At 37.8% G+C, this 22,759-nt stretch overlaps 1 protein-coding gene across 1 annotated transcript; it reads left to right on the forward strand.

Moving 5' to 3' along the window:
• Window positions 1-649: 649 nt before the first annotated feature.
• On the forward strand, window positions 650-18,852 carry LOC111229712 (secretory carrier-associated membrane protein 2-like). Its single transcript, XM_022756160.1, has 9 exons — window positions 650-812; window positions 6,707-6,784; window positions 7,176-7,262; window positions 8,633-8,744; window positions 10,251-10,379; window positions 10,888-11,047; window positions 12,110-12,211; window positions 15,745-15,862; window positions 16,619-18,852. Exons 1-9 carry the CDS (start codon window positions 756-758, stop codon window positions 16,766-16,768), a joined length of 993 nt encoding a protein of 330 aa, XP_022611881.1. The 5' UTR covers window positions 650-755; the 3' UTR covers window positions 16,769-18,852.
• The last annotated feature ends 3,907 nt before the right edge of the window (window positions 18,853-22,759 follow it).

Genomic DNA, 22,759 nt, shown 5'->3' on the forward strand with positions numbered 1-22,759 from the left:
AAATTAAACAATGATTATTGAATTAACAATGACACTGGCTCTCTTTTCTAAATTCTAGTGCTGCCCATATGAAGCAAGCCACTGTTGAGAAGGCCATTCCAAAGTCGTATTTTTAGATATTAGCGTGGATATAAATGTCAATCGGATTTTGAATGAGGTTTTCCTATTTGATCTTTCACTAGCCTCCATGCACCCAGTATAATGTAGCTCCTTCCAGTCACAGATTTATAAACAAACTCTTCTTGCAAGCAGACTAGACCTTTAAGTCTATGGATTTAATACAAAATCATGTATTTACTTTGTTCAAATACTCATTTTAATAATGCAGGGGTTTAACTGAAAGTCATTAACCTTCATCCTTGTATCCAAGATCACTGATCTATTGCTGCTTAACATCATTACAAAACTATACTTTTGAAGAAAGATGCTAATTGGCTGGGGATGTCATTGAACTTCTATGATGACTTATTCATCATGTGAGTGATCTAAAACATTTCAAACATCTCACGCGCAGAAGACAGGAATAATAGCTTTTTATTACACCACTGAAGTGAAATCCACAGGTGGCGCACCTTTACTTCGTGACTGTTAACTGTGTCAACTGACGTACACGTCATTGCCCAGCTGTCTCACTGCGCCTGCGCTGACAACTTCACTCGAGGAAGTGGGTAGGAGAGGCAACACAAGCGACAGAAAAGAGTTTGTTGTTTATTCCCCGCGCAGAGAGGATAAAACAGCCCCGCAGCCTTTTCAAAATGTCGGGATTTGATAACAACCCGTTCGCAGCGCCTGACAGCGACAACCCTTTCAATGTAAGTGTGTTTGGTGTAAGATTTAGTTGGGTAGCTGGTAAGGAACAGTCGAGCCTGGGTGCTGACATATCATTCGTTAAAAGGAAACTTGTTGGGAGGATGTGGGGGCGGGATCTACGTCTGCCTTCTTGAAAGCCATTTGGCAAAGATGGCTGATTGACAGGGCTGCAACCAATCAGCGCGCTGTGTGAGAAAAGAGGGCGGGTTATTCTTTGGGTTTAGTTGCAGGAAGTTAAACTGTAGCCAGTAAGGAATGTGTGTCAAACCTTTTTAACCACATTACAACTGTTTCAATTCAATTTTAAACGATTTCGTAGGACTATTTGGCTTTTCTAATATGTTGAATATGATTTGATATGGTTTTGGAGTCCTGTAATCTGTAATGTTTTCTAAATTCACTGGTGGAAGAAGTACTCTGATCCTTTACTTTAGTAAAAGTACCAATACCACAGTTTCAAAATACTATATTACTGGTAAAGGTACAGTCAGTCACTGATAGCTAATTCTATCTGACATTACTAGGTTGTTAATACTCAATGCCAGTGTTAATCAGGCAGCAACTTAATGTTATAGCTACCTAGTTTACGCCAGTGGTTACCAGCCTAGTGGTCAGGCCTGTCTAGAGGGCGGCAATATAAATCTGAGGGGTCATGAGATGATAAATGGGAGAGGAAAAATGAAAAAAAATGAAATTTCAGGCTTACCATTGTACCTCATTTCGTGCTGCTGTTTGAATTTCTAACCTACAGGATGTAGCCTAGAAGTCCATTCAATCTATAAAAAGCTCTGTAACTTCATTGTCTTTGTGTCCTAAAAAATATTGAATCTGGATAACTTTTGAGCACACAGCTTGCCAGCAGAGTTCATTGAAAACTCCGTATTTTTCAATGTTCAGAAGTGGGCCATCTAACACTTGGTGATTCATTGTTAAAGAGGCTCACCTACAGATGAAAGTGCTTCTTAATGTGCATCATGGAAGATGTCAATTGTTGTAAAAGAGGATTTACTATTTTGAAATGCACTGGAAAATGAAATGGGGATGTATTGTTATCCTCATGTCAAAGGTTATTGATTGTTATCGATCAAATGTTAAAAGATAGTGCTCTTAATTTCTTAGTCAGAAAAAAAGCAAACTAAAGACGAAATCAAAAACCTGAAGCTACTCAATTTACAGTCAGATATGACAAAGAAACACCACAAAATCTCACATTTGAAAATCTAGAATCAGTAAATTTCTAGCATTTTTGTTTGTACGACGGGAACGATTTTTGGATTATCAGATTTTTTGATTAATTAAGTTCTGTTGATCGACTAATTGATTAATCGACTAAATGTTGCATCTCTGCTCTCCAGACTCTTCAAAGAGACAAGATGCTTGCAATTTTATTATTGCTTACATTATCTAAGAAGGGGCCCTCCACTGATTTAATGTTGCATGTCTCTTAAGGTTTGGCTGGTGAGCAACACATTAAAAGAAGAATGGTCATGAGAAAGGCAGCAGCAGCTGTGATATATTGAGCTCCTAAAACAGTGGATTCTGCATTTCGCATAATGCAACTTTAGTGCAACTTTTCACTAGACCGTCCCCGTCTGGTAAACACCCAGTTATTTCAAACTACCAAGTTTGAAATCTCAACTCAAAAATTATTATTATCATTATTATTATTATTATTATTATTTACATATACAGAAAGACAATCTTCTTGTTTTGTAAATACAAGAAAACCTTATTTTTTTAAAGGATTTGAGACATTTTTTCTTTGTAGCTGTAAAGCTGTAAACATGCTAGTCCACTTTTCTGCAGTAGTCATGAATCTATATCTTCTCCATATTTTTCTTCTTCTTATGTAGTATGTATTAGCAAAAAATTTAAAATTTGCAGGAAAGGAAATACGCTAACAGGCCCAACTCCCTCTCTATTACTGTGTGTAGGCGTGTCGTTTTGGTCACAAAGAGCTTCCTCAAAAATGTGGGCAGGGGTTAACATGCAGCATAAAAGGTGAATTGGATTTTAACAGATTAGTCACAATTGACAGTTGGTAATATGTGACTTTGCCCGCTGAGGAACTTGGACGCCCAGATTGCAGTGCTTCTAAACACATAACATAACATCTAATCTAGGTTATAGCACCGTGTTAAACACACTTGCTTTTTTTTATAGGTCTTTTAAAATCAGGTTTGCATCATTTGTCAGGTACAAAATGTAGAGGAATTTTGTTGAAGCTTGTTTGTTGAGGTTTGTAAAATAAGAAATTCATGGCTTGAAGGCAACCATAGTATATCATATTTCGTGTGTGAATACCCACATTGCATTACAAATCAAAATTAAGAATCTGTGAAAACTTTTATGATTTCTATGACATTACATAACACAGTCACTTTTACAGTAATGCAGAGTCACACTTAATCATAACAGGTGCACAATAGCTGTGACGTCAGTGGAGACCACTGTTTGCTTGCAGGGTGTGGAAGTGGCTGAATAAATAACCTACTAGCAGCTGGAATATGTTGTGTACGCCATAGTGCAGATCACTTCACTGTGAACTGGTTGAGTGTAAACAAATGTGCTGTCTGTGGTTACGTTAAAGTAGTTAAAATATTTCCAACTTTTGAAATTAATTCAGTATACTAACAACACACACACAGATATTTGAACATGTGCACCCTCTGTGACCTTGAAGTTTAATGTGGTGGTTTCTTCCCCAGTCATCTACAGAGTCCTCTTATGTGTTTCTAAAAGTTGTAACACTGCAGGGCTGTGGTATGCAATGTGGAGGGTGGCTTAAATCTGTTTAGTAGCAATATTCAGCTGTAGTTATGAAATGAGTACAATAGCCACACCTAGGTATTCAAAGGTTATCACAGCAAATTCTGTTTCCCGGTACAGAGACACTTAGGTCAGGACATCTTGCTGATTTGATTCCAAATTTATTTCTAGTCTTTTAGGTTTGAATTAGTCAAATTCTAAGGCCAGACCCTTGTAGATCTTAATATCAGTGGAGAGGTGCTTTCGTGTGCATCTCCACACCTCTTTGCTGTCGTTTTAAAACATGGTGTCATCTTGTTTCGTCTCGTCCCAGCTTAGTTCTTATTTCAGAGAGGCTTGTCATCGCTTTGGTTACAGTGTTCTTCGTTCACTGCCGTCTGTGCTGTGTCATCAAAAGGCACAAGCAGTTCTTTAGTGGTGATTCAGCAGGATGTTTTTCCTGCCTTTTACATATGGTAAACACATTTTGCATTTTGCAAGGTTTGAATATATCAATAAGCTGTGGTGATGGACAGAGAATTCTGTGTTAAAAGACGTCATCTGTCGTTTAAAACGCACACCAGGATATTTTTGAAAATATTCCAAGTTAGAAGTAGTTGTAGTCAAAGGATGTGATCAATTGAATTTTTTAACTTTTCATTGAACCAGATTTCTTTTTACCCATAATGCCAAGTATGAAGGAGTGAAACTGTTGGGTTATATCCCTCTGTTTCCTTCTGGGAATGTTAACAGGTGTGTCAGGGGCAGATAAGTAACTGTGAGTGAGGTCACACTTTTAATCACATGACCAGTGGGGGACGTGTTGAGTTGTCATGTGAGGTTCTTGTTCTTCATTCGTTCCTTCTTAAGATGAAACTGACACAGATTCTAGAAATAGTTCTGACAGTTTTTAGTTAAAAGTTTTGTTTTATCATACAGTCAGTAGCCAGTTTATTAGGAACATCAGGCTAAAACTAATGCAGTCTAATACAACTGTGCTGTAATATTTCCTCCCTTCATGAAGGTTATAATGTTCAGTTTTTGTTGAGACTAGTTTGTGGTGACTAATCCAGTGTTATCTGGGCCCTGTAGTCTGCAATATATATAATATAGTATGAAATAATACATAATATATTTACAGCTTTTAACCTATTTTAAATGTTGCATTGTAATTTAACTATATGATACATTAAGATACATCAGATGTTTTCCTTATTATATATATATATTTTATCTGTGAAATTTTTCCCTTTTTTTTTTTTTTACAAAAAAACCAAATAGACATAAAAGAGTAGAACAAAATAAAACAAACTGCCAGCTCATGACATGAAATGTGGGTCAGAAACAGAGTCCATGGAACTTAACACCAAGTGAGGTTGAGGAAGGTCCAAACCAAATCAGGGCGGATCAGCACAATACAGAGCAATACAGTCCACTATCATTAGTTCCCAGTCGACACCTCTCCTTAGTAATATGTTTAATAAAGGGTCCCCGAATCTTAAGGAACTTAGGGTGGGCATTGAACAGAGTACATGTGTTGTTATTTTCCTTTTTGACTAGTTGTCAAAACACTCATGGAATTTCTGGAATGTTGTGATTTGTTTATTTGTATTCTGGACATTAAAGGAATGTGAAATATTCTCAGGGGATCTAATACTCACTGGTTCTCAGGGAACGTAGCTAATGGATCACAACCACACCATATAAGATGAAGGCGTATTTTGCATGGCTGCATAGTTTTGCAGGGCTGGACTCTACAAATTGCACCTTGTTAATCAAATAACAGGTAACAGGTTACAGGAATGTATACATATACAGGAATGGCCATTGTTGTGAGATTATTGTGAGATTATTTTCATTTGTCAGTCATTTTTTCAATTAATCCACAGTTTAGTCTATAAAATGTCAGAGAATAGTGAAAAATGTTCATCACAATTTTCCAAAGGTCTTGGTGACGTCTTCAGATGTTGTGTTTGTGGTTTGATGTTTGACTAACAGTCCAAAACCACAAAATATTCAGTTTTCAATCATGTAAAACTGCACATTGGAGAAGCTCAATCTAGAGTATAATGGCATAAAAACTGTATATGATTGATATGATTATCAAAATTGTTTGCAATAAATTTTCTGTTGATTGATTAATTGACCAATCAATGCAGCTCTACAATTTATTTGACCTATTCATTCCCGTGTATGGTGGATTTCAGCTGGTTTCTTTCACAATATTCCAAATGATTTTCCAACTGGAAAATGGTGTTTAAATCCAGTAATGTGGACCCCTTTTTTTAGGTCAGTGGAGCACTTTGATTTAGTCGTGGAATTTCCTGGAAAAATTCACAGAATTCAACAGGACAAAACAAAGCCCCGTAAAATCTGCTTTTATCGGACTTTCACTTGTCCGACTCGGCAGTTGGCGTCTTCTCATATCAGTTATAAAGAGTTGAGCTCATTGTGAGGTCTTTGATCATATAGCACCCATCAGAGTCAATTAATGTTTACCAATGGTCCGTGCCTGACTCCTGTTCAGAAAAGAGTTCTTCCAAGCTAATGATTCATCAAGACCTCCGGGGGTTATTGCAACAATAGTTGGATGTTATTGTAACTCACCTTAAGACCTGGTCAGAACATGGTACCAGACTTTCTTAAACTTTACCTCCAGTGCTCCAGGAAATGAAAGTTCCTAAGGGAGAGTTCCTCTGAAGATAAGATAAACAGCAGTAATGTCTGTGTGTTTTTCAGAGGACAAATATCAAAACTGAAGATTAGAGGACATTTGAAGTCCAGCTAATGTTTATAGCAATGGTGCTCAGGCGATCCAAAAGACAATATTCTGGCACAGACACCTTCCGTGTGGACAAAGCATATTATGTCACAGTGCAGGTGGTACTGACTCATGCCAATTAGAGACTGTGACTCAATTAGAGACATAAGTCAGTATAAGAGAATTTAAACAGTTAACGATTATGATTATGTATATTTGTAACTTACTGTTTTTCAGCACAGTTGTTTGATTTTTATTGTTTAGTTCTTTAGTTTTTCAGCGGTTTGTGTCAGTCCGTGTCTTGACTGTCTCAGATGTATTAGTGGTTTATGTGTGTGGTGATTAGATGAGTGACTGGTGAGGATGACATGTGTTGTTGTCTTCCAGGATCCTTCTGTCACACAAATGACCAACCCCAGTATAGAACCAGTTGACCAGTACAGCCCCTTCCCTGCCCAGTCCACAGTAAGGCATCTGAAACCAGTATCATTGTGTTGTTTTCCTTTTCCTTCTCCATTGTCATTTTTTGTTTTGCTCTGTCTTTATCTATCTTCAACCTGTTTTTATCTCCTCATACTCCCTGTGTCTTTGTTTTCTCTTTCCTTCTGTCTTTTATTTCTCCTCTTGTTTGATCTTTGATCATCCCCCTACTTGCTGTTTTTCCTGTATGTTTTGGTTTTCTTCTTTTCCTTGTTAATCTCCTTTTTCTTGTTCTTTCCACCCTTCTGCTTCCTCTAACTCTCCATAATATTCATCCCTTTATCTTCCTTCATTTTCTTCTTGGTCTTGGTCTTGTTGTCTCATCCTTGTACATCTCATCACCACCACTGCCATTTGTTTGCTTATCATTTTCCAGGAAGGCTTAGCTACTCATACGACTCCAGCCTCCACCTCTCCCTACCAGCCTGCTGTGTTACAGCCATCTACAGAGCCCAGTCCACAGGTGAGTCACAGTCGTGGAGATTCTCTCTCTGCCAAACCCTCCACTTATCTGCTGCACTTGAAAAATATTTCGCTGAAGTAGATTACAGGACAGTAGTTTCCTGGCTCTGTTGTCGTATACTGTACATTTTATTGCAGCTCTGTTTTTGTTCACACTGTTGGCACAGCTACTTCAGGTTTCTACAAAATAAAGCCAGTATTAAAAAAAAAAAGAAAAAGAAAAACACTGAACATGGAGAGGAGTGTAGAAAGTGACAAAACAAACAGAAAGTTAGAAGAAAGTTAAATAAACAAACAAAATACAGAAAAAAACAAGACAGGATGGTGTGGAGTTCATTCTTCTTAGAATATTCCCATAACAAAAAATATATATATATTTTGAATTGTATCTTGAATATGAGAGAATTCATTATTCATTGACGCACTAATGGGTCTAATGGAGGCACTACAATCAGAGACCCAAAGATTTACCTCCAGTGTGATCTGAGACACTACTAAACCAACTTGTATCAGCCTGAGAGGATGATGCATGTCGGTGCAGTCTAGTTGCTGTTAAAAGAGTTATTCTGATAATGGATAATTAAAGGTCGAATGATGAGCTTTTAAAAGGTTTAACAGACAATCCACACCTTGTTTTTAAAAGACCTGTTTGGTTTTGCTGTTTGGCCTGAGGCACGACTGCATTATGAAGGTTGTCATGTTTACTTAGCATTTGTTTACTTAAGATTACAGAGCTCAACAACATCTCATAGTTATATATACTCATTCAGGATTTTACTTTTAGCCAACAGTTTGTTGGATGTAACATATGTAATTACTAGATGAGGCTAGAGAGCCACTGTCTCCTCAGATTAACAAGTGTTACCTGAGGACGTTTTTGCGCAACACAAGCATCAGTTTACACAATATTATAATGAGCCTCCTTGTTCCAATTGTAATCTCATAAATATTCATAGCACTACAGATCACCTGCGTCCTTCCTTTTTCTGCCAAGTCAGACAGCAGATATGACGATCATGAATATGTATTTTTAGACTAACATACAGTGTCATGGCCTTTTGAAAACACAGGTACCCCTCTATAAACACTTGTGAATGCTCATCTACATGTTGGCTCTGTAATAGTTTACACGAGTTCATCCCTGTCTCAGATGTTAAATATGTAAAATATTGAATATATAACGCAGGCTGATATGTGTACTGTCTTTTATTTGGAAATTTTGCCTTGCAGTATGTGCAAGGCCCTTTTGTCTCTGCACCATATGTTTGTAACGTGAGCTGCTGATATGTCTCTGCACTAATGTCACCAAGATAAATTCCTGTACATCTCCTGTGTTTGTTGACTAAAGTGTTCTTGACTCTCCTTATTCAGGCGACTGCTGCTGCAGCTCAGGCCAACCTGCTGAGGCAGCAGGAGGAGCTGGAGAGAAAAGCTGCTGAGCTGGACCGCAGAGAGCATGAGCTCCAGAGCAGAGGCCCGACAGGTCATTAAAGACAAAACCTCTCCTCTCCTCTCCTCTCCTCTCCTCTCCTCTCCTCTCCTGTTGTGTGAAAAAAAATGACATCCTTGCACGCAAGCTGTGAAAAAATACTCTGATAACGAAATAGATATTGAGTATAAAATTCATATTACAGTCAAACTATGCTGGTGGCACGTATTGATGACTGTAGATGTTGCATCACCTTTCAGTTTGGCTTCGTATTTACATGGATTTTCAACTTTGGTGTTTGCTATTTGTTGAGTTAATGTTTATCCTGACCTGCATTGAAAAACTAGAGCCTCCATGTATAGGATGTTTATCCCACTATTGTGCTGAATCAATTAATTAAACACAACACAAAATTACTGAGTTGTGGTCACATATTCTTCGTTATTGTTGCTTTTCAAGTCAAAAATATCAAACATTTACAGGTTAAAACAGCTTGAATGTTTGAATTTCCTCTTCTTTTTTTCATGTCTTTGTTTGTTCAAACCTGAACATTTTTATGCCTCCACATGGGGATAACCAGAGGTGGAGGCCCTATGCATTTGGGTTGCCTGTCCCATTCTCATGAAGGTGATATATAAGTTCAAAGTTCAAGGTCATGGTGACCTCACGCTCTTGTGAGTGTGACATATCAGGAATGCTCACAGGGAATTTCATTACATCTGGCACAAACATTCACTTAGACTTAAGGATGAAGTGATTAGAATTTGGTGGTCATAGGTCAAAGGTCAAGGTCAGTGTGATCTCACAAAACACATTTTTGGCCATAACTCAAGATTTCAGTCTTTAATTGTGACACAATTGAACTCAAATATCTATAAGGATAGAATTAAGCGATGACATTTTATATCCAAAAGTTCAAAGGTCAACTTCACTGTGACATCATAATGTTCTACAAAAACACCTCACACGCATTATTGAACACTGTAACTCAGGAAGGAGAGACTGTGACCATATTTCCTGCAACTCGGCCGGTTGGTGGAGGCGAACAAACTGAATGATTAGTAAAAAAAAACCAAAACATTTTAATATAAATTACAGATGTGTATGTGGACAGTGTGTGCTTCATGAGATGCAGTATGCAGATGTGATACATCACCTGTGTTGTATAGTGTGTTAGTCCAGAGCTGAGGCAGTCACATACATCCACATCCTGGACTCGACCTTCTCGTTAGATATCTTATCTAACTGCCACTTCAATATAACTGTGTTTAACCTGCTGCACGAGGAAATCTACCAGTTGTGTTGGTCTGCATGTGTACTCACATTACTTCTGTGCTGTTTAGTATATATTTGCCCTATCTGAATGTAATATTGATAATAATAAAAAACCTGCTGGAATAGAAATGCTACTGTATATTGAGTCCCACCCACTTGATGAATGAAGTTTCTGTAACAATGCTAGAGGAGTGTCACGATTTTGATAGAGTTGGCGCTTCTCTTCCTGCAGTAGTGGATATCTTGTGTTTTCTAACAGGGATGATATTGTCTCTGTCTCGACAGGTAAAGAGAACAACTGGCCTCCACTTCCCAAAAGCTTCCCCATCAAACCGTGTTTCTATCAGGACTTCTCAGAGGAAATCCCCCCAGAGTATCAGAGAGTGTGCAAGATGATGTATTATCTCTGGATGTGTAAGTACATAAACATGATGCATTTGTGCATCAGGGCAGAAATATAAGAAGACATTTCAACGTGATACAGTTTCTGTCTGCAGTAAGAATTGTTGTGTACATTTTTAGAGATTAGCATTTTTATAGAAAACCGCCGCAAAACCTGAGATGCCTCACCGTAAAACATTATCAAACTTCAGTGTATTTTTGTTCTCCCAACTGTTTGAATACCAAAAACGTTTTGGACAGATATTGTGTTTTAATAATCAGTGCTGCTGTGTCATTGACTTAGTCTTTTGACTTTCACTGATTTATGTAATGTCATCTTAGACAAACTCCAGTTTGGTGTTAGTACCTGTTAACATTCATTATGTTTGTCAAGAGCTTTGTAAGACTTACTACAATGTTATTCGCTTATTTACAGCAGCTGCGCTAGAGCTGTTTGTGTTTGCTATATAAATGAAGATGATGCTGATATTACTGATATCATTAGTGTGATTGAGATGTGGCTCTCTCTCTGTTTCCTCAGTAAACTGTGTGACTCTATTCCTCAACCTGCTGGCTTCTCTGGCTTACTTCACCACTGGTGCTAACCATGGTGTGGATTTTGGCCTCTCTATCCTCTGGCTCATCCTCTTCAGTCCCTGCTCCTTCCTCTGCTGGTACCGGCCCGTGTACAAGGCCTTCAAGTGAGTCTATCCGGTGCTCCTGCTACATACACCACACAGTAATGATCACCGTGCCTGCTGCTTCAAGAGGAAATCAGTGTTAGATGACTATTTGATATAATTACAACCACTATGTTTCCATGCCAACCTCTCATCTTGTATGCAACTCATACAAAGTTATATGAGGACATTTTTAGCTGAGCTCTCTGGCTTATTGTTTTATCCTGTGATGCACAGTGAGCCAAAGGAGATACAACAGAACACAAAATAATTTTAACTGTTGTTATACATTATACTAATCCACATAGGTAGCTTATATGTTAGTGTTAAATGTAACTTAGTAGTATAGTAATGTAGTGGTCCTCATCTGCATTATCTTTTTATCACACCATGGTCACTGGAAACACTGTTTTCTCTTTGGTTCGCAGGTGTCAGTTAAAATTGTTTAACACCTTAATTGACACCTTAGGTATGAGTCAGTGCACAACATCTGTTAAATTATAAAGTAACTATAGCAACAACAACAACAATATATATTTTGTGCTATATTACAAGTTATTAGGTGCTGTTAGGTAGAAGAAATGCAGTGTAATACAATGGTCCTGCAGTAAATCCTCCTCGGTTTGTGTGATCATTGTGGAGGATGTAGTTATACTGAGAGGTGTTTTCTATTATTTACTCTACTCTCATTAATATAAATGACTGTAACATAACATAACATCATTTAACAGCCCCACAAACAACATCCTCCAAAATAACCATGAAGTTTAATCAGCACCTCTCAAACAAAAACTGAACATTATAACCTTCATTAAGGAGCATTTACTGCAGGGCTGTTGCATTAGACTCCATTAGTTTTCCTAATAACCTGCCAGCTGAGTGTACAGTGCACAGTAATACACTTGTCAATGTGCTAATATAGAAAGTAATGGACTCAACAGAGGAAATGTCACTTTGTTTACAACACAACATTCTTTGCTTCAACCTCGTCCATTTATTTTTTTTGTTTTGCATCACTTTGTTTTACATTACTGTGTAATGTGTAATGTAATATTAATTAAATGTATGTTTTCTCATTTTTAGGACTGACAGCTCCTTCAGCTTCTTCTTCTTCTTCTTTGTGTTTTTCTGCCAAGTGGTTATCTTCATTATCCAGGCTGTAGGTATCCCCGGCTGGGGGAACAGGTGAGTCACGCACTGTATATTTAATGTTAACATTTAGAGAGATTAGAAATTAAGTTTATAAATGGTTTGGATAGTGTCCCCACTGTAAATGTCTTTACATCCAATCTCAATTTTAATTGAGCTAATGAACATATTAAAGATAATTAACTGGAGTTATTGGTGATTTCAAACATTTCTCCTGACTGATTCAAACAGGTTTTCTGTTTACTTGTGGCTCCTTGTCTTTAGTGTCTGGATTGCTTCCAGTCAGCTGGCCGATAAGCTGCGGTCTTCGCTCTATTCTTTTTTTTTTTGTCATTTTCTGCATTCTTCCATCTCTTCTGACAGAGACTTTCCATCCCTCAGCCTCTAGCCGACTGCCTCTCTGTCTGCTGGTAACTCTGTAAGTTTCTGCTGCTTTCTGTCTCTGCTACCTTTTGCCAACACTCGATTTCTTCTCGCCTTATCTGTATATTGTGGTTTTGGGCAAAACGAGTTATGTGGTAAATGGATGGGCTTTCCACTCGAGAATAAAACAACCAGAATATAAATTAGATTATCACTTCACAGGTCTATTTTAAAAGCAGATGGTGACTTGGCCTCTGCTGTCAGGCTGCTGGACTTTGGAAGAACCAACTGGTGAATTCAGGCTGTTGACGTTTTAAACCGTTTTCTAAATACTGGACTTTAATTTTTTTCCTTTTATGATTACTTTTTTCTCTCTTTCATTTTTCTCCTTCATAAGTGCTTTTGTTTATCTGTTAATATTGTTATGAATTGGAATGATAATAGTGAGTAAAGCCTGTTTTAATACAAGTATAAGAAGGAATATGACAAAAAAGTTTAGTAAATTAAGGTTGTCTGTTTAAATATGTTTTAAAAAGTGATTTAAGATTTAGATTTTTTTATGACAATGCTTATTTTACCAGTTTAAATAACTTGGACAAGAGGTCTAAAAATTACAAAATAGATAATGAATACTTGATATAGTCAGTACAATATGGGCGGATGAATACTTAAATAATACTACGTATGGTATCATCACCTGCTTTTGTTTCCCTGACTACCTACTTTAAAAAGATCAGATCGGTTTTCATGGATTTTTCCATAAATCTTGATGCTGCACAACTTCTCTGACTTACACATACGCACAGTCAAGAATTTAGGAATAGTTTTTCATCTCTCTCTTTTGAGTCACAAAAACTCCCTTCCATCCAATTCAGATGCAGAAATCCTGGTAGATACTTTAAGTACATCCAGAATCCACTTCTGTACTGTGCCGTTTTCATTTGTTCCAAAACACAGCCACCAGAGTCCTGACAAGTCCTGATGAGTTTGATCATATACAGTCCCTTCAGAAAGTATCCACATTGTGAACACTTTATTGTGTTGCAGATTTAATTGCATATTGATGAAATTACCATTTATGTTCATCAATCTACGCTCAATAACCCACACTGACAAAGTGAAAACATGTTTTTAGAAATTTTGCTAATTTATTAAAAAAAAACAAAAACTGAAACCTGTCATTTACAAAAGTACTCAGACCTTTAATCCAGTCCTTTTAAAGAAGCTTCTTTGGCCGAAGTTGCTGTTTTGAGTCCTCTTGGGTCTTTTCAACCTTTACACACCTGGATTGGGGCAGTTTATCCCATTATTCCTGGCAGATCCTTTAATCCGACTAGATGGGAAACATCTGTGAGCTGCCGTCTTCAGGTGTTTCTACAGATGTCGTATGTGGGTTGAGTCTGGGCTTTGGCTGGGCCACTCACACTCACAGTGAGAGACTTGTCCCGAAGCCACTCCAGCTTTGTCTTGACTTTTTGCTTTGGTCATTGTGCTGAAAGGTGAACCGCCGCTCCAGTCTCAGGTCACCTGTTCTCTGGTGCAGGTTTTCTTCAAGGACGTCTCTGTAGTTAGCTGCCTTCATTCATGTGTCTCTCAATTCTGACCAGTCACCCTGTCAGTTTTGGATTTTCAATAAATTTTACAAAAAAATCTAAAATTGTGTTTTCACCTATTGTTATGGATTATTGAGTGAAGACCGATGGGCAAAAATGGTAATTATCCATTTAAAATTCAATTTTCAACACAATAAAGTGTTCAGAAAGTGAAGGGATGTTGATCTGAATCTTTTGAAGCCACTATGACACCAGTCCCGATGCATCTTTGCACTGACTACCATTACAAGCATTGAATAAACTCCCTGCACAGCTTTTGTTGAGATTCTTAAATCTAACCTCAATCCTGTGCGTGTGTGCGTGTCTCACAGTTGTGTGTCTGATGTTATATATGTTAACCTGTAACATCTGCAGAGACTCTTTAGGTGATGTGCACTTTAAATATACTCAAGTTAAAGGTTAAAAAAAAAAAAAGCCCTTTGATTTTAAGATGGCACTTTCCAGAATGACCCTTGTCCAAGTGGCTCTTCATTTCCCTCTTTCCCTTTTCCATTTCATATTGGCACTTGTCATGTCATTAAGGCAATTTGCATAATGACAAAAGACAGTCGAGGGGATCCTGTCTTGTTTTTTGAGATTTGCCAGTTGTTGCATTAGTGACCCAGTAGCTGTTCCTTTGCTGATGAGATGAAAATCACGAAGCAGCACAATTTTCAACTACTTATTCTGAAAACAACAAAGGGGCTTCTGGGATATTAATATGAAAATTTACCCACACTTTGAAATGTGTTTTATTTGATCTTTTAGAGCACACATTCATGTTGTAATAATATCACTTTTATTATGTTCATCCTTTATTTATTTATTTTTATAATTTATTTATAATATGCTTTATTTATTTATTTTATTTATTTGTCTATTTGGAATTGAACGTTTTCCAATTTATAGAAAACATGATGCAATACAAGACAACATATTACACTGAGTCAATGAAGAACAAGTAACAAAACCAATCGGGACACATAAAATATCTAAAATCTGAATATTGCCATAATTTAATAAAAAAAAATAAAATAAAAAACTGAGGCTGATTGTCCACTCCTTGGATTAAAATATTGTAACATGTCTGTCCTGTATATCACTATATCACTTACATTACTCATATTCTCATTCAACCATGATTCCCATATATCCTTGTTTATATTGAGAGATGTGTAACAGATTATGAGCTTTTCTCCATGTCTCTATTGAATGCTCAAAAACCATTGGTGTTCATGCGTGGTATATTTTGACACGACTGTGCCTCTATTGGCCCAAAGCCGGCAGTTCTATTTCTATCAGTGTCCATGCAAATAGCTTATTATTATTATTGTTATTGTTATTGTTAATATGTTCATATTTCATGTATTAGTTAATATTAATTATTTTGTTTTCTTTTAAATCACAATTTTATGAATTGCGACCTTCATTCTGCTTCTTCTTGCATCTTACGCTGCTTCTTCAACACATTCTTCTTCTCTCCCTAAATGTAACCAAACTCCCATCAAGGATACCTGTAAACTGTGTGTGCCTGTAAACAAATGTTTGACATTCAGTTAAACTAAAGTTGTTGATAAAAATCACCTTTAACTTGATGATGTTTGTTGACTCCAGTGGTTGGATCGCTGCCTTCACTGCCATCGGTGCGTACAAGGCGGTGGGAGCCATCATGATCATCGTGGCCATCCTCTTCACCATGTGCGCCGTGCTGTCCGTCATCCTGCTCAAGATGGTAAGAGTTTATTCACTTTTCTTTATATTTTCAGCTCCAACTTGTGGGTTTGCAAGTTACAAATACTTAATAACTGCAGAAGCTAAATAGGTGTTCACTATTGTTTTTAGGTAATGCTTTATGTTACCAGTCCCATATTTTCTAGCTAATTTCCTGGAAACTTTCCTCAAAATTTCCTAAGAATTAGCTGGTGCTACTGTTGGATATTTCCAAGAAAGGCCTGCACAATGTGGTGCTGATGGGAAATGGAGTGTTAGTTACTACAGTTATGTAGTACACATTTGTCATATTCAAGTTATTAAGAAAAAGCCAGGAAATGATTTAGTAGGTAAGTGAAAAATAGTTCATAAACAGACGTTAACATCCAGCTTATAAAGACAAAAATTACAGCTGGGCATTGTAGTTTATAGCCAATCTTACTCAAATAGAGTAAACAGTGTATTTGGAATAATTTCCAGATGTAGATTAGCATGATCTAGTATCATGGTGTGCAGTCAGATTTAACTATGGTGCCTATCTTTATGGTAGTGAAAGAACATAACACCTCGTGCAACTGTGAGGCTCAGTGATGTTTTATTTGTTTTTGGACAATAACGGAGCTCAATGGAACGATTGTGGACAAAGCGGTTGTCAGTATTGATCCAAATCCAGTTGTTGATCAGGGGTCTATTAAACTAAACAGTTATTCTAGGTGTCACTATCCCTCACCAGTGTGACTCAGACCACACCATTTGCTCACCATCCCCTCCTCCTCAGGTCCACAGCCTGTACCGCCGGACCGGAGCCAGTTTCCAGAAGGCCCAGCAGGAGTTCTCACAGGGCGTCTTCACCAATAAAACCTTCCAGACAGCCGCCGCTGGTGCAGCTTCTTCCGCTGCCCAGGGAGCCTTCCAGGCAAACAACTAATGTTAGACTGAGCTAAGATGAGCTCCATTTAACAGGTCAAGGTCTATATGTTATCAGGTCTAGATGACTCATTGAGGACATTTAGGTTCACTGAAATTTGGTTGGCACCAAAGTAACAGTGATTCTTCCTGGGAGTTATTGGTACTCTTGGAGCAGCTCCTGCCTTTTGGAGCCAGTAGCTGCAAAATTATAATCTAACCTTATAATGTATAGACCTTGAGCTAGGTGAGGCTACATTATTAGCCTCCCTTCTTTCACCCTCACCCTCAATGGACAACATGTAATTCCCCAGGTTAACTTTGCTTTTCACATTCAGCGTGTCTCCTGCAGAGCGACTCGGTCCGGCTCTGTTTGGGTGTAAAAGGCAGTAGGGGGGGGGGAAGTCACACATTAAGTGCATTTGGAGGTGGAAAGCATGAATGAAGTTGACTGATTGCTATTTCAGTGTGTCTTGGCTTTGTATATTTTGTGTGCACTTTTTGACAATGCTCTTCAGCGTAATGTGTGACTGTGTAAGCGTGTGCCTGAGTGTGTGGGTGCTGGTCACATATATTCATGTGGCTGCAGTATGCTTGTGTGTGTTTTTTTTTTCCACACTGATGGTGGATACTGATCATGTAATATAAATAAGATGAAGTGTTTCTGTTTCCCTCATTTATTCGGCTTTTTTTTCTCTCCTGAAAAACATTTCTCTTTGTTGTTGGACCCAGTTTGGAAAACTTTTGTTTTGTATGCTGCAAATTTCCTTCTAACGAGGAAGAAAACGGATCCGTCATGTAGTTAATTGGTTTTGAATGGATATTACTCTTACTGTAAATATTAATTTAAATCTGGCATCATTTACTTAATGAGAAAGAATACCAAGAATAGACTGGCAGCCTCCCCCGTCACTTTCAGATTGTAAGACTGCTGTCGACTTGACTTCTCTCTGGAACCAAAACTTTGTAAAACCACTGTGGTATCATTGGTGGAAGTGTTTTATAGTGAGTCTTGGTATCACATGATGGTTAATGCTGTGTTATGCCTCACTTAATTTCATGATTGCAAACATCTAATCTAATTCCTTCTTTAATTTAGAATACAGACAAAATATAATTTTTGCTTCTCTTTAGGTCAAATTTTCTTGCTAAAGCAATAAACTGATGTTTTTTTTTTTTTTGCTTTATTTTAATGGTTTGTGCAGCTTCAGCTACATCTTTGAACACAGCCTTGCTCTAGAGCCGTTTCTAAGGAAACCAAAGTAATACTGAGTTTAAAATGTAAATTTTTTGCCAGTAAAATGAATACATTTACACCAAGTAGACTGAACCCAGTTCATACTGTTTACTTAAATGGGCTGAGTGGATCCCATCTGAGACCTTCCTCTGTTGTTGTCACCACTAACTGTAAATGCAGGAGGAAGGCCGAGTTATTTTTTCATGTACTCATGCAGCAGCATGTTCAGTCGGGGGGGGGATCATTTAAAGTAATCAGAAAATAGGTTTTCTCCTGAAGTGTGATGGTCACAGGTATGAGAGGAGAAGCAGGACTTGAATGCCAGATTTTCCCTGATGTGTATCTGATTTGTAATTTTTACCAGACCAGTGTGAATTTGCCATAAAAGTTCCCTTCCTAAGAACAGACCCAGTGCCTCAACATCACCAGTACACAGCTGAGGTATTGCATTTTCACTTCCTCTGATCATTACACTTAACAAAACAATTCCAATTCTCAAAAGTCTTCCTTATACCTCTGTAAGATACCACCAAGCTCTAAATTATTTGTGTACTGATGTATATTTTCTATGTGATTTTTTTTTTTTTTTTTTTTTTTAAAACATGCACACGTGTGTTTTACTTGATGTACTGTTTTAAAACATCGGCTTGGATGTGATCATATGTCAGCGTTCCTGAAGGACAATCGCAAACGCAGATCATTTGTGTGATGTTCTTGCAGCAGATAAGGGTCTAATTTAACATCCATCATATAATACAGGATTTGTATTAATTCACACATCTCTGTGTGCATTGTATTAGGAGAACAGAATTCAGTGCCTTTTGTATTTCAATATTGAATATAGAATCTAATAAAATGCTTTGCTTTCATTTCAGGCTCTATGTGTTTTTTTTATCACAGTCCTTATAGTTTTTGATAAGTTTTACAAAATCTCTGTATGTATGAGACTCTAAACATAAATGGGAAATCTCAGGTTTTGTGGGAGAGTGGAGGTTCTGATGCTTTTACTTTATCTTTGCCTTTGGTTTCACTTTGTCTTATCAAGTTGGCAAACAGTTCTTTGGCATTTTTGCATTGACATTCATTCTCCACCATTATTCTGTTCTTATTTCTTCTGTGTACCTTAAATCAAGAGGAGGGTTTATTCAGGTCACTTGAATGTGATCGTACTGCAAAAGTAATGGCGCTTCTTACCATTGGACAACATCATGAAACTGACCTGAAACTCACTCACACCCTTCTCTTTAGCAGGCTGCAGATTCTCCACAAGGGGGAGCTGTTTGGTCATCATCAGACCGGCTCTACACGTGCCAGCCGGCACCATCTTAAATCTATGGTGTCATTACATTTACATCCTGCAAATATTTGCTCCATTTCACTTGTGTTGAACCCTGAATGATGGATGAATTCAGGCATGTGTTTCCCGCTTCGCCGCCTTCTGAATACATTCCCTGACACCTCCTGTTTCCCATCAGGTCCTAGGCAGCCCAAGATAACACAAATGGCAATTTCAACAAATCTAGCTGGCAGGTAGAACTAAAAGAAATAGTAAATTAACTAAACAGAAAATCAAAACTCAAACAGAAGACAACGTGGTGCAAAGGAGGAGGGAGCCTCCTCAGTGTCAGGGTGGATAGGTCTTTTATCATCTAGATAGATAGATAGATAGATAGATAGATAGATACTTTATTTATCCCCTAATGCAGATTCAAAACAGTGGTCAGCTGCCTCCACCTCTCTCTGATAGCCTCCAGCTCCACCCAACCGGGAACGCACACAAACCCTGGCAGAGGCCCTGGGGCCGTCACATAATAAACATCTTATATTTTGACGCAGGGCTCCTCCACAAGACAGAGCCAGATAATTAGCTAATAATACATGAGCCAGGTTAGTTTATATTTTGTTTTTGACTTGAGCATTTATAGCTAATCAAATTCCAAAAACCAGTGAAGACTGACGAATCTGTGGCTTTTGGGTGAGAGGCCAATATAAATAGTGACACACTGTGTTTTGGAGATGTTACTATTCTAGCTTGTTTTCTTCACTGTTTAGTTTACATTATCACACTACCAACTGTATCACTCTGACACACTTTTTATCCGTGTTTATATAAAACATCACATCCATCATGAACTACTTCGCACAAGATGAGGCTTTCGGGTCGGCCCTCACAGTCCGCTGACTTGAACATCATTGAAAATCTGTGTGTAGGCATCTTAAACTTGCTGTGTGTGCAAGCCAGCCTGAACATATCTCAGAGCTTGAAGTGATCTGCAGGAAGAGTGTAGAGCTACCAAAAGTGTTTGCAGATTATAATATATTCCAGTGGGGGTGGGGTCTGTAGGTGGCACTGGTTGGACAGGAGCTGTGTGGTTGGATGATTTTATCTGATATCAGGAGGTTTCACATCAATTGCCCTTGTTACTTTGCTGCTGTGTTTACGTGTTGCTGAACTGAAATGTCTGCCTTTAGCCAGAACATTAAAAAAGATCTATTAAACAGCAGCTAAACATCCTGCAGACAGTGTCCTCATCAATAGCTCCATATGATTTTCTCATCCTCAGGACATTTCTGTCCGTTTCCTCCTCCTGCTCTATTTTAAGAAGAACAGAGGAGACCGGACACAAAACAAAAAGGAGAGAAAGACCTCTGTGACCACTCTGTGTTTGCAGTGACCCAGACAGTCTGTGGGGAATCCGCACTGAAACTGCTGCTTCAACCATCTGTCTGTCTGTCACCCGGCCTCTCTGTCAGTCTCTGCTTCTTTCTCCAGGCTCTGTCTGGAGCTCAAAATAACTGCAGCTACTTCCCATCAAACACAGCCATCAACAACTGGGCCGGAGTCTCTCTCTGCAACACTAAAGTTATGAGACACTCACATATTGAAAGAGACTGAAGCCACCAATTAGTAACATTTGTTGTTCTTTTTTTGTTGTGACATTTTCAGTTTATATTCTAAATGAAGGTTTCTCTTTAGCAATGCCCATGGTGCAACGTGAACGATACAGAAAAAAAACTGTTTTGCTGACAAAGTGTACGTATTGACAGAGAGGGAAAGGTCATACCCCAGTGGGTTATTGTGAGCATACTAATTACCTAACACCCTAATTACCAACACGCACTTTCTCACTTACTGCACTGATCCCAGTGGCAGAAGAAGTGTTCACATCCTTTACTGAAGTCAAGTAAAAATGCAACATCCAAAATGTTACTAAAGTAAAAGTATTATCAGTATTAGTATTATATTAGTATCAGTATTATCAGCAAAATGTACTGAAAGTACCATTAATTAAGTCTGCATTAAGCAGGATGTTATTTTCATTAATAATTCACTGAATTATTGAATATGTATTATTATACACAACTGCTCAGTTTAATAGTACAGCACAGTATTATATTTTATAAGCTCATCATACTCTGCATTTAAAATCTTAATCTGAATAGTAACTAAAGCTGTCAAATAAATGCAGTGGAGTAAAAGGTACGATGTTTTCCTCTTAAATGTTAAGAAGTACAAGTATAAAGGAAAACAGTGACGGAAATATCTGTAAGTGTTACTGCAGGGTTGTTTGCCTTTCTATTCTACTAGAAAAGAGGAACTGTACAACTGTACACTGTGACAGGTCTGACACTTTTCTCAGCTTTAACTTACAGATTTAGTGTGGTTTACGTCATCCACCAATTTATATGAGTTTGGGAGTCTGGTTTGTTACCACTAGGGGGAAGCATGGCTGTGGTGTAAATGCTCTGAGCAAATGCTGACTCACTGTCAGAGACACCTGCAGCAAAAAAACATATGATTTAACTTCTACACTATAACACTACTACTGTATACTGTTACACACTGTTTATTTATTTATTCTTTATTGTCTGACTGTGCCTCTTGCAAACAAAGCTGACTGGAGCACTAATTATATGAACTGCTTAAGTCATTACCAAACACAGTTATGGCAAGAAACTGGCTCTAAATAATATTCTATAAGATGAGAACTCTTAAATGGCACTGTGAGGGTTTTTGCACCTGATGCACTAATGAAATAGAGCACATGAAAAAGGGGGCACACATACTGTAAATGAACATAATTCAAAAGTATTTAACCCTTCACCTTCAGATCTGAAAGTGTGTGTGCTCCTGTGTGCAGTTATCTCCTGCCATGTGTTAAATCAGTGCAGTAAAATAAAGGTTGAGGCTTACATGTACGGCCCAGCAGAAGTTGGATTGTGGACCTCCTTACCATCCTCTCAGTGTGGTACTGACAGTGTATGCTGAGACGCCCTCTGCTACACACTGAAACGTGCCAGGCTCAAGGTTATCCAGGAGAAAAGCTGAATGAGGAACATTTCTCTGAGAATAAAGAGGCTATTTTAAGACTGCTCTGTATTCTCTCTCTGTCTTTATCAGTGTGTCCTGATGTGTGTCTTTGTGTGTTCATAAAGAGAAATTTGAGCTCTGGAGAAATTGTCCTTCAATTTTTTTTTTTTACAGATTATTTGAATTTTTCCAAATTCACTGCACAGGACTGACTACATTCAAACATCATCTGAATCCTAAATGGAGACTGAGAGGGAGCAGCGGGGCCTGATTCACATTTAGAATAATATATATATAATAATATAATCCTTTACTTATAAATCCTGCAAGACTATGTATACAGTCTTTTCCATAAAATGTCATGTTCCACAGTGCCTTTATTAAAACGCTCTAAGCTTTTTACTAATTTAATGTTTACACTTAAAAAGGAAAGATGTGATGTAGGGTGCAAGAACATATATATA

The sequence above is a fragment of the Seriola dumerili genome, unplaced genomic scaffold (genome assembly GCF_002260705.1).
Source record: "Seriola dumerili isolate Sdu_G_001 unplaced genomic scaffold, Sdu_1.0 BDQW01000242.1, whole genome shotgun sequence".
In the NCBI taxonomy this organism is placed as follows: Eukaryota; Metazoa; Chordata; class Actinopteri; order Carangiformes; family Carangidae; genus Seriola; species Seriola dumerili.